The sequence below is a fragment of the Lygodium microphyllum genome, chromosome 29, assembly GCF_053477565.2.
Source record: "Lygodium microphyllum isolate KBCC chromosome 29, Lygodium_microphyllum_v1.1.10, whole genome shotgun sequence".
NCBI classification, from domain to species: domain Eukaryota; kingdom Viridiplantae; phylum Streptophyta; class Polypodiopsida; order Schizaeales; family Lygodiaceae; genus Lygodium; species Lygodium microphyllum.
Genome location: NC_141163.1, coordinates 37,348,914 through 37,361,299, shown reverse-complemented (window position 1 = coordinate 37,361,299; position 12,386 = coordinate 37,348,914). Strand labels below are relative to the sequence as shown.

General features: G+C 39.5%; 1 protein-coding gene across 2 annotated transcripts; it reads right to left on the bottom strand.

Moving 5' to 3' along the window:
- Window positions 1-5,627: 5,627 nt before the first annotated feature.
- LOC148010526 (uncharacterized) lies at window positions 5,628-7,954 on the bottom strand. Of its 2 annotated transcripts, none has more exons than XM_087672086.1 (2): window positions 7,559-7,954; window positions 5,628-7,441 (listed from the first exon to the last, which is right to left on the bottom strand). In XM_087672086.1, exons 1-2 carry the CDS (start codon window positions 7,673-7,675, stop codon window positions 6,245-6,247), a joined length of 1,314 nt encoding a protein of 437 aa, XP_087528212.1. In that variant the 5' UTR covers window positions 7,676-7,954; the 3' UTR covers window positions 5,628-6,244. The 2 variants fall into 2 exon arrangements, with proteins under 2 accessions (XP_087528212.1, XP_087528213.1); XM_087672087.1 differs by having other exon boundaries at window positions 5,630-7,441; window positions 7,602-7,953.
- Between the last annotated feature and the right edge of the window lie 4,432 nt (window positions 7,955-12,386).

Genomic DNA, 12,386 nt, shown 5'->3' with positions numbered 1-12,386 from the left:
CAAACCCCAACCATTAATCCTATCTAACTTGCATGTATTTTGGAGTTGGTACTCATGCACATCTCATATTCCATTATGCAAGACATGCAAGTGACTTCGTGGTTAAAGTATCCAAGGTTTTGACAACATAACCCAAATGTTGGGCAACATGTGCTCATGAACAATGGGACTTTGGACACACTCCTATTGTTTCAGGAGCTTCTACATAAGCACAACAAGTATCTTTCACCTAGCCTCTCATATGCCACTAATCTTATGATTCATTTTAGTGAGCAATCATGTTTTCCCTTGAGTACCAAGGATGTGCTTTGTGAGCTCCATGATCATGGATGCACTACCCTCTACTACCTTTCCATGCAAGAGAAGCATGAGGACAAGCAAGAGAGAGTGCTAGAGAGAAGAAAGGAGGCTTCATTGTTCAGTCGCTCACACTCACACTCTCATTTCCTTGCTCTCAATCTCAACCTCTCACTTACTCTCTCTCTCTCTCTCTTAATGGCAAAGGCAAGAAAGTAAAAACAAGACGTTGGCACATGCGTGAATATCCTTTTCCATTCTATTTCATCATTTTTATACAAAAACTTAACCCCCTTTTTGGACCTTGTGACTAGTCTTTTCTTTTGTATGCAACTTAGGCTAATTGATTAGAAATGAGTTGCATATGCCTAATCTTTAGTGTCTCTGAATTATTAATACAATTTGCACTAGAGGGAGCCCAACTCTTGTTATAACAATCCATACAATGATTTCTTCAAAACATAGTAATTTCTATCAAAAATTTGTGGTCCTTTAGGGTCTTCTATCCTTCGTGTCCTTCACCCTCACACAATTGTACTGATTTGATGGGAAACTTAGATGGGTGTGAAAATAGAATTGTAGGGGTTGATATATAGATGATAGTGCAACAATTTTTGCAAACTTCTATATATGTAATATAAAGCCTTGTATTTATTCTCTCCCTAAGGGAAGTGCTAGTTGTTTTAGTGCAAAAGTCATATTCTATTAGTTTGTGAGATGGATCAAATTCTAAGTAAGCTCATGTGTTGTCCCACACTTGAGGACCCAAGCTATGTATAGGTTGTTATAAAAATGCTATGTGAGTATATGTGCATACTTATGTAGTTATTTAGTTTGAAGACATCTCCATTGGTTCTTTGTGATTACTTGGTTGATAAAGCGATGAAACTTTTTTGATAAAGTTGGAAAGAAGTTTTATTTTTTGAGGAAAGGGTACTTGAAGAATACTATATAAAGACACTATTAGCTAGCTCTTGGGTAGTTGGACAAATATGTTGAGTCCAATTAGCTAAGTGATCTTGTAAGGGCAAAGGCTCTCTAGTGGTTGCAAGTGCATGTGGTAGTTGGAGAGATTGGTTTCTTTTCCAAGCTCCTTTCCGCCTTTCTTTCATGATTAATGTGATGGCACTTGGTGATGAGGAGTGAAGAGTGAAGAGTACAAATGACTCACAAAGACAAGTCTAACCATAGGCAACTTGAGCTCCCTAGGTGTGTCCTACACTTGATGGGAATTGAGTAAGTGTGGAGGTATTGGAAGAAGTGCTAAGGGTTAGAGATGGAGATGATTGACCAAGGCTATCAAGTATATTTAGTTAGAAACTAGGTGGGTGACCTTGTACCTCTCCTTCCCAAGAGGTCACCTGCATCCTAGTATTGTTCATGCTAGTGCACGCTTAGCTAGAAGTTTCCCATAATTGGGCTAGTCATCTAGAACCCAAAACCTCAAGGTGATGGATGAACTCTAATCTATCCAATTATGGAAATCTTCCTCGATTTGGCCTAGGATTCAAACCTAGTCTCAACACATCACCGTTGCATCGACAGTGAGCTAGTTCTCTCTAGCATGTGTGGATTGCATTTCCAAGACCTGCCCTCAAGCCACACCTTGGTTGAGGTCCTAGTGCCACCCATGCTCAAGAACCTGATCTCTGATACCAAGTTAGAAACTGGGTGGGTGCCCTTGTTTCTCCCCTTCCTTGGAGGTTATGCATCCTAGTATTATTCACACCAATGCACACTTAATTAGAACTAGCCATCTAGCCCCCAAAACCTTGAGATGATGGATGACCTTCAATCTATCCAACTATCGAAATCTTCCTCCATTTGGCCTAGGATTCAAACCTAGTCTCAACAAATCGTTGATCCATCAATAGTGAGTTAGTTTTCTCTAGCACGTATGAATTGCATTTCCAACATAACTTACGAACTCCTAGTAGTCATAGTACAATGCTTGGAGCCTCAAGACGAACACCAAGAAAATGAGGAATCTATTGCAAGAAAATCTATATGGTATCATCGACAAGCTTGTTCTTCATAATTTAATCAACCACAAGAAGAAAAACAACACCAATCTTCACATAGCATCATATAGCAATTCTTCCATGGATTTATCACAATAGAACTTCAACACATTCTTCATATTCTTCATCAAATTCATCAAAACAGTAAGAGAACACAAAAGAAAGATAAACTTTGAATGGAAATTATCACAAAGATTTTATCTTCATCATCTTGATAGTCTTCATAGTCTCTCTCATGTAGATACAATGTTTCTCATAGAAAATTGGCTATCTCTCACTCTTTATCTCTCACACATGCTCTCTCTTAATAGTAAATTGGATGAATGAAGAATAACCATCCATAATATCTCTTTGGTTGTGGATATCCCTCCCAAGAGGTATGTCTAATATGAAGGGTCACTAGAGCCACTTAAGTGTCTTTTCATAGCTCAACAGTATTACTATCACTTCATCTTCACTTGAATCTTCAACAATAGCTACTTTTTCCGCTTCTTTGAGATATTTTGAATTGTATTCATCTCTTACAAAGATTAGAAAACTTCCCCAAGCTACATATTCATCCCACAGAACACTTATAGAGGTATACAAAGCAAAAATAGAATAGAGATAGAGGCTCTATAGAAGCTCAATAGAAGGTCTACAAAGGGTCTACAGTACCATACAAAAGGTCATCAGAATGCATTTAGCTCAACTACAACCATTCAAATCCATCGAGAAACATTCAGTAAGATTCCAAAAACTCTTCAACTCCATCAATCATCCTTCCAACCTCCCATACAGAAAGAAATCTAAACAACACAGAAGCTAGACAAAAACAATCAAAACCTATCAAACACTCAATAAAACCTTTCAACACATCATATCTCCACTGAAAAACATCATAAGCTTCTCAAACCTGTTCGATCTTATCCAAAGCTCTCTCAAAAACTTCCAAACTAATCAATCATCATTCAAATCACACAAGAAACACCCAAAAATTCAACAAAAAACAACAAAAACACAATCATATCAACCCTCAACAATGCTCCATGAATTCATATTAATTTCTTATTTCTTTCATTTTTTGAATGAATATAGAAATTTCATACAATTCAGGATTCAAGCCTTATAGAAGTAAATAGAAAACACTATAGATTAGTAAGCTAATCATGATGGTGATTATACTCTTCATATTGTTGGATGCCTAAATAACATAGGATGAATGTTGAGCTAATATAATTGAAGTGTGAGCCTTGATGCTTTGAGTAAATATGCTAATGAAGAATGTTAATTAGTAATAAGAATTGACATTTTTGGAGGAACAATTCATACATCATTCTAAGGAAGTAGAGCTCCAGAGGTAGATATCAAGGTATCCCTTACATGAAGAGATTAGGACCTTGTTGTTGATGCATTTAGCTCTTGGGTGTCCTTTTTTCTTCAACATTTTTGTTCATTGAGTCCTTCTCATAATTTTTTGCTTGCTATAATCTTATCAGCGTCGAGCTTTTGTTGTGTATTCTCATAATTTTGTTACTTGTTGCAATCTTCTCAAGCTCGATCTTTTATTATGTCACACATTTTTGTTCTACATTTACTTGATAGAACTTGAGAGTATATTCAGTTCACTATTATGGAAATTTTAAAACTTTTACATTTTTACTATTTATTAATACCAACCAACTCATTTTGCTTGCTTTCTGTTCGTATATTAAATAGCAATAGGCGCATTGCTCGTGTGGTGTGCCTAGACTTTTTTTGTTTAAATTTTTCTTTACATACAACAACTATAATGAATTGGATACACATTAATGGTTTATGGAATAATGTTGCTTGGCCTAAGGATAAGCTAGTTGTAGAAATCATGATTATATTGGAACATAGTATAGGTATGAAGCAATTATGATAGCTTGACTAATAGGAATAAATATTTAGGAACATTGAGTACTATGTTTTCCTTAGCCCAATCTATTTGTTACATGCAACACTTCCTCTATGAGGATTTAGTCAAGAAGGGAGTGGTGTAGGATTGGTCCAGCTCACTTTACACCTTAGATAGTGGCAAGTACTCGAGGGGAACTAGCTAGATATGCTAGGTCATTATTGGAATTCCATATCTCTTATCTTTGCTCTTAAGTAATCATTAGTTGACTCCCATTCTTGGATATGGAAGCTTGATAAGTATACCGACTATTTTGGAATAGGCTTTGCCCTTCTTCTTTGTGTTCTAGTTCTTGTACTATCTCCATGGTTTTCTAATAGAGAGCATCATGGAATGTGGGAACCAAATGATGTTTCTCAGCTTCATCCTTACAAATGCATCTCATAAGGTCCTTTAGAAGCCCATTGTAATGCTTGCCAATGTGTTCTTACTGTTTTCATAACACTGGTCACTATAGGAATTCAGTATTTTCTTTAGCTAGGATTCCAATGTTAGCCTAAACGTAGATGTCGACTAGTAACATCAACTTATAATCTATTTCTTTGAGGCATTCATTGTTGACTATTCTATTTTCAATTCAAGATTTTTCTTTCATCATGACATTGAGATTGCTATGAGAGAGAGAGAGAGAGAGAGAGAGAGAGAGAGAGAGAGAGAGAGAGAGAGAGAGAGAGAGAGCATAGGCTTTCTCTCTCTCTCTCGCATAGGCTCTCTCTCTCTCTCATATAGGCTTTTTCTCTCTCTCTCTCTCTCGAATAATCTCTCTCGAGCATAGGCCTTCTCTCTCTCTCTCATATAGGCTTTCTTTCTCTCTCTCTCCTCTCTCTCTCTCATATAGGCTTTCTCTCTCTCTCTCTCTCTCTCTCTCTCTCTCAATAAATTAAGTAATATATTACTACTATGCTTATAACATCAGTGCAACGCACTGGACTGGTGCTACACTCTATGTGGCATAGGTGCAATGTGAATATATTCTAGATTCATATTGGATAAACAGATAGTCTAGTAAGATCCTTGGCACATTTATAAAACATGTTTATGCATGTGTGCAACTATGTTCTTGAATACATAAAATACTTATGCACAATACACAAGCTTTGGAGCTTTTCACTAACGGTTTCTTCGTAGCTAAGAACCACCCATGAACTCTTTTGCCACAAGAAATATGCATTAGGATGTGAAGTACCCTAACTGTTATTGACACTAGTGCTTCATATGAGGAGAATAGTTGCACGATGCACCAGCATAATCTAGGCGCAAATCACTTGTTTTTCAAGATAGCCTTCACACACTCGTCAAATGTTAGTACAAGGGAATTTTGTCCTAATGATAAAAACTTTAATAATATATCTACTCCATTGCCCTTTAAAAAAAAAAAGTCTTTGGAACTGAAGTGCATGTCTCGTGTTCTTATAATTAAAGCTATATAGGTGCCCCTTTACTTACTGCTAGACCTTTAAGATGTTGCCTAAGCCCTGGAACACATGGCCAGATAAATTGATTGTACCTACTAGAGAGGAATGTCGAGTATAAAGCTACATGTTGTTTTTGCCCCCTTTAAGCCAACTGAAGCAAAATAACCATTATCAGCACCAAGGGAGTACACGAAGCAGAATCAAAGGTTAAAAAGGGATGGCAGTCAAAGGCCATCAGGCAAACTGAAAGCAGAACAATCATGGTATTATCCAACTCTTGTTTTCCGAATCAAGTAGGTACGAGATGCAAAATCGAGACTAAAAAACCCCTGCATTCCTCCTCCATCGGAAGAGGGCAGAGGACACTCCGATCCCCTTTCTTGTGTATTCACTATACGTATATTGAGCGCTAACATCCCGAGCAAGACTGTTTGTATGTACGTCTCTCATAAATTTAAGTAAAAATTAAGGAGCATCTATAGTGCTACTTTCCTAACCAACGGTGGGGAGAGTAAGAACTCATAAGGCCCTTCAATATCGATGGTCTTGTAGAGCTCTGCATAAGACCGACCATCCATGGAGTATGTTGATCATGCTGCCGGTAATTGAGTATCCCCAAGGGCTGGTGCCTTGTCAGAAGACAACATGCACACCTTGGGGATGTCCATGGTGGGTGGTGGGCACTGCCATTCAGGCAAGGGGCCTGCCAGGAGAAGGTTCTGCAAGAGGGGCCCGGCCCTCATGATGGCCTCGAGGAACTTGCCATTCTCAGGCAGTGAGCTAAGCATCACCATTGTCCCTGACTCAAGAGGCTCAGACGTTACATGGGGCTGCTGCATCCCTGCTGCAGACATAAACCACTCCCTTGCTGAAGATGTTGAAGATATGATCCTGGGCTTTATAGGCAACCATGAATGACGAGAGCGTGAGGCCGCACGCTTCGCTCTGTTATGTAAAGCTGGGAAAGAAGAGGTCCTGTACTCAGCTCTCTTAGTGTCCTTTGCTTTCTGCATCCCTTTAGATGGCAGCCTGCTTTGAGGATGCAATAATGGCGAAAGGGGAGATGACATCACAGAAGGTGATGTTGAGGATTGCAAGGGTGAGCCTTGGCCGGTTAGGGATCCTGCCATGTTGCTGAACTCTGGACATGGTGATATGAATGATCTGTGAGGGGACTTCATGGTAGGTTGGGCTGTACCAGGCGTAATACCCTGCCCTTGTGGAGTGGCAGACAACATGGGTGATGGAGCTCTACAGGTTGAGCTGTGCCTGTTGCTGCGCACATCGCTGATGATACCCTCGTGATGTTGCAGCCCTTCAACCAATTCAGGGAGTCTCTTTCCAGTATCTTCTTCCAACGCTATGAGGTTGTTCAGCTCCAAATAGTCCTCCATGTTGATTGCAGGCTCTTTGTTGTTAACCTCGGAATACAGGAAGGCCTCCAAATCCTGTCGGAAAATTGCAGGCTTCCATTCAAAATCATTGCCAGTACAGAACATGTCCAGTTCATCCACTAGATCATGAGATGCATAACGATTAGGATTGGCAGACGAGAATGGAGAGGGTGAGGTGGAGGCTTGCAGTGTGCTGACAAGAGATTCAGAAGCTCCAGATCGCAAACGACTAGAATGGCAGATCAGCAAAACAAGCTCTCTTCTAAGTTTTCTGCACTCTTCCCAAGCCCTGTCTCGCTCTTCCATGGTGGTCTGTATAAGTTGCTTCAGATGGCAAATCTTGGCATCAACATGGTGTCTGCCTGGACGTGCATTCCAACCAACGTCGATGTTCTGGATCAACAAGGCGCAATTTGGTGCTCTCTCTCGCTCTCGCTCTCTCTCTCTCTCTCTCTTTCCCTTTTAGTGGAGACACGCATAGAAAACAAACAATTCTATATACTACAGTACCTTGGAGAGACAGCTCATGCACCATAGGAATAAGCATGTATACCTCTTGGGATGCTTCCGAGTATGTGGGTGCACAGGGGATCTTGCTTTCCAAGAAAGTTGAAGCAAATGCACCATCCATGGCAAACACAGTACTCGGAAGCAATGCAGCCTAAACCCCAGTCAAGCTTGCCTTGGGATCGATCCTCTGAGCCACTGCAGCACGCGGGCGGGCACGCACGCACAGAGAGAGAGAGAGAGAGAGAGAGAGAGAGAGAGAAGGCTAGTAGCACTCACATTCTGGCGAAGCCTGTAACTGGCCCGCGAGGATGGCGAGGCATTTAGACCCCATTTTATTGTTATGAACGGCTTCTGATCCCCCTCTCTCTCTCTCTCAAGCCACCTGCCTACACACACACTCTCTCTCTGACAAAAATCTTAAAGCCGCGACAAATTTCTCATCCAATCAGCTTCAAAATTTGCTTTACTGTGTGCGCCGCCTGGATCTCTCTCTCTCTCTCTCTCTCTGTCAACTTGCAAAGATATTTTTGTAGCGCGTGAACTTTTTTGACCGGCCTTATGCCAGGAATAATTCAAAAATCTCGGAGCTTCGAACTAAAAATCTACAGCCTTCGTCAATGTACATTGTACGGCATTGATCATCCTTGCGTGAGGAGGATGCCTCCGACCGTATTAATCCTTCTCATTCCATGCATGCATGTGCTTACTTCTTGTACCTTCATGAGCTTTGTGGCAATTGCCCCCAATGCCTTCCTGCTAGGGTCGGGACTTGGGCACAAGATTTTTCTTTTCACAAAAGAATGTATTACATAATTCTTAGCAATTCGATATCATACAAAGGATTTTTCATAATCTACCTCTACTAGATTGAGCCTAATTTACTCATTAAGAAAAGCAAGAGTTGAGAGCCCCTAAATTTCCATTGGAACCGTGAATGCCTATCTAAGTGCTTCCTTTAAAATCTTGAGAGATATTCTCCTCTTTAACAATGAAGATGTTATAAGGGATGGTTGACTTCATAGTGATCCAAGGTTATCTAAACTAGACTACATCAGAAGAAGTGTTAGGGGTATTTGGGACTCTACTTTTGGGTCTATTCCTTCCCTTGAAATTGCTTCTCCCAAGCTATCAAACCAACTCAAGAACTTCTAAGAATGGTTAAGAGCAACTCAATTAGAGCAAGAAGGAATGTCAAGGCTCAAAAGTCTGCTCAATCCATCCAAATCAAACAAGCAATCAATGAGGGCAATCAAATAAATTCTCAATCCTCCCTCATGGAAATCTAGAGAGAATCTATGAAATATGGAGCTCTCCCCCATAGCATTAATATTGGGATGATCAAACTTATCCACAAAAAGAATGAGAATGCCATTCTTGGTAACTAGAGACCTATCACCTTATACTTGACCTCAACTTACTAGGGTTTTGCCAAAGTCTTAGCCAAGAGGAACTCATGCCATCTAGATAGTTAGATTAGAGGAGAGCACATGGCATTCATCGAATGAAGATTTATCTTGAGAATGCCATTCTTCGTAACCAGAGACCTATCACTTGCTTGACCTCAACTTACTAGGGTTTTGCCAAAGTCTTAGCCAAGAGGAACTCATGCCATCTAGATAGTTAGATTAGAAGAGAGCACATGACATTCATCGAATGAAGATTTATCTTGGACTCCATCATTCCTCTTTGGGAGGGCTTGAAGCATGCTTCAAATATCAAACAAGACTATGGATTATTTAAAATAGACTTTGATAAGGACATGTGACAAAATGGAATGGGACCTCATATTCCAATCTATTCAGAATATGGGAGTTGGGAAAGGGTTTTTGAAGTATGTCATGACACTATTTCTAAATGTAGCTCCCTCTAGAGTCTTTGTGAATGGAACCCTCACTCTCACTCGCACACCCCCCTCCTCCGCTCCCTCCCCCCCTTCCCCCCAATTAGAAAGTCCATAAAACAAAGATGCTCCCTAGCCTCCCTACTTTTTACTATAGTCATTGATGCCCCTGGTTGGGTTCTACAAGTAGAAGTGGAGGCTAGCAGCATTAAGGGTGTTTCCCTACCTAACACCACAAAAGAAATGATGCACAATCATTTTTTCATATGACCATAAATGGAACAGTATAGAACGAGAAACACTCCCTTAAATCCTTCTAGAAGTGCATTTCATATTTTTTCCTTGCATCATGATCTCTTGTTAACCCTATGCCAACATGGCTTAAGAGCCTTATTTGAAACCCACCTATTCCTCCTAGCTACTAGATAAGGCCTACCATATTGTTCAAGAAAGAGTGGTGTTCATGCTTTTGGGCATCCCTATGGGGTTTATGGTTCAACCAAGGGTGGCAATGGATGATGACCGAGTTGAGAAAGAAATTTTTGAGAAGGGATTGCAAAGTAATCTAGCTAGAAGGCTAAACACATCTTGATTACCTCCACCATCTATTTTTTATCTTGTTCAGGTAAAAGGTGAGTGTCAAGAGGAAGCATGAGCGAAAGCAAGAGGGGAGTAGGAGCTATGGAGGCTCAAACAAGAAGAAAGAGTTCAATGTGTGGGAACTCCAACCATCATAATGTGTGACATGCTTTTCTGTATTTTATTTATCACCAAAAGAATAAATAATAAAGTGAGAGTGATAGCGGTCCACCACCTACAATGTATAAGTATGCAAGTCTATATACAATAAATATAGGTGAACGTGCCTTAATGAGGAGTAAATGAAAAAGAGAAAGGTTCAACATTTACATAGAGTACAACATGATGAGGAAAGACACCATCTCATCTAACTCCCATCAATCTCCTAAGAAAGGTATATCGTTACACTAAGAGACTTTTTGTGAGAAGATCTATGGGATTTGTATCCATAGGTATCTTGACAAGCTCAATGGACTTGTCTTCTAACGCTTCTGTGATGAAGTGATATCATACCTCAACATGCTTTGTCATCACATGGAAGGCTAAATTATGAGCCAACTAAATGGCACTCATCAAATCCAAATGCTATGTAAAAGTCATAGTCATACCAAGATCTACAACCAGACAGCCTAACTATAGGGCTTCCTTGCAAGCCTTGTTAGTAGATGACATGGCCCATAGTCTAGATGATTCTTATTCTTGGGATCACCTCTATTCATATCTTCCTCATAGGTAAGTGGCTCAATAGAGTTTTTCACCATGACATGATCCATAAAGGGCATGTAATGATCAGGAGGATGGGAAGTTCTAGTAGAACACCTCATGTTCTCTCTATCCAACATCATGATCCTACACAACATAATGTGGATCCTAGACCACTCCATTCTCAACAACTATAGCAGACTATCTCATTGGGGCTTACTATATTGTGACAAGAGGATCCTTCTAAAAGATCACCCTATGTATCTCAATGACCTAGTCTCGGGGAAGTTACTATATCTATATTCTCTACATTACGTGCGTTCAAGGCCTAATTATAAATATCCTTATCAGTGAATTTTTTATAAATAAAACATAACCCTTTTCTATTCAATCTATAAATAATCCCTTTATATTATACCCTTCTGTATGTAAAAAAAAAGTATAAAAATGGTATTTTAAAAATACCTTATTTTGAACCCACGTGATGCACACATATATTCATGAGTAACTTACCTGAGGACCTAGTCTGGTATCATTTGCATCTTATCCCCATGAAAGATAACATCATGGTGGATGTGGATAACCTTCTGAGCTTGCAAATCCCAAAGACGATAACTCATCTCACCTGCATCTCCATATCCAAGAAAGATACATTTAACAAACTTGGGATTCAGCTTTTTATGATTGTCTTTGGGAATATAACAAAAAGCCTCACATCCAAAAACTCACAAGTATGCATACGAGGGAAGTTTCCTAGACCATACCTCCCCTACCACTCTACCACCAATAGCAGTATATGGGGATCTATTAATGAGATGGATGCTAGTACTAATTACCTCAACCCAAAAGTACTACAGTAAGTATGTCTGATTAAGCATACTATGGACTTTTTGTTGAATTGTCCTATTCATGTACTCTTTAATACCATTCTAGAGTTGGATGCATGGGGTGGTCAACTAACGCTTAATATCCTACTCATCACATAGATGCTCAAAAGTCTTAGATACATATTTACCCCCATTATTAGACTATAAGCATTTCAGTCTATACTTAGATTAGTTCTCAACCATGGTGAGAAAGTGTTGAAACATAGGTAAAATTGTCCAATTTTTGCTTAATGGGATTGGTCCAAATCTTATGCAAAAAATCATCTTTTAATGTAAGAAAATATTTTGCACTACCCAAGGATTGACAAGGCATATGGCCACAAACATGTGAATGCACAAGAGAGCCAACGGCTCACCCACGAGTGTACAACCAGACTTATGCAAATTACAAATCTACTTATCGTAAAGATAATGATCACTTGAGTCAAACAAGAATAATCCAAAGACAGATAATACTACAAACAGGTCAAGACTTTCATTCTAGACATGTGCCCAAGCTAAGGATGACATAAAGAAACATGTGAAAATCGGTCACAGCTAGAATATGGTCAACAGACGCAGAAACAAGCAAAGGGTAGAGACTACCAACCTTGGCAGCTCTAGCAAAAACCAAACTACCACTAGTGATCTTCCACGAAGAATCACCAAAGGATACATACAACCTAGCATCATCCAACTGTCTAGTTAGAATGAGGCTTTCCATCAAAATCGAGACATGGCATATATCATGAAGCACAAACACAGAATCAGTACCAACTAATATGAAGCACAAATAGAGAATCAATATCAAACTATTGTCTAACATCACCTATAGAAATAA

Bases quoted from the DNA above. Each gene is read 5' to 3' on its own strand.
- LOC148010526 (XM_087672086.1), bottom strand. From the start codon at position 7,675: ATGGTGCATTTGCTTCAACTTTCTTGGAAAGCAAGATCCCCTGTGCAC. The intron at 7,442-7,558 runs GTACTGTAGTAT...TTGTTGATCCAG, and splicing joins GCATGAGCTGTCTCTCCAAG to AACATCGACGTTGGTTGGAA.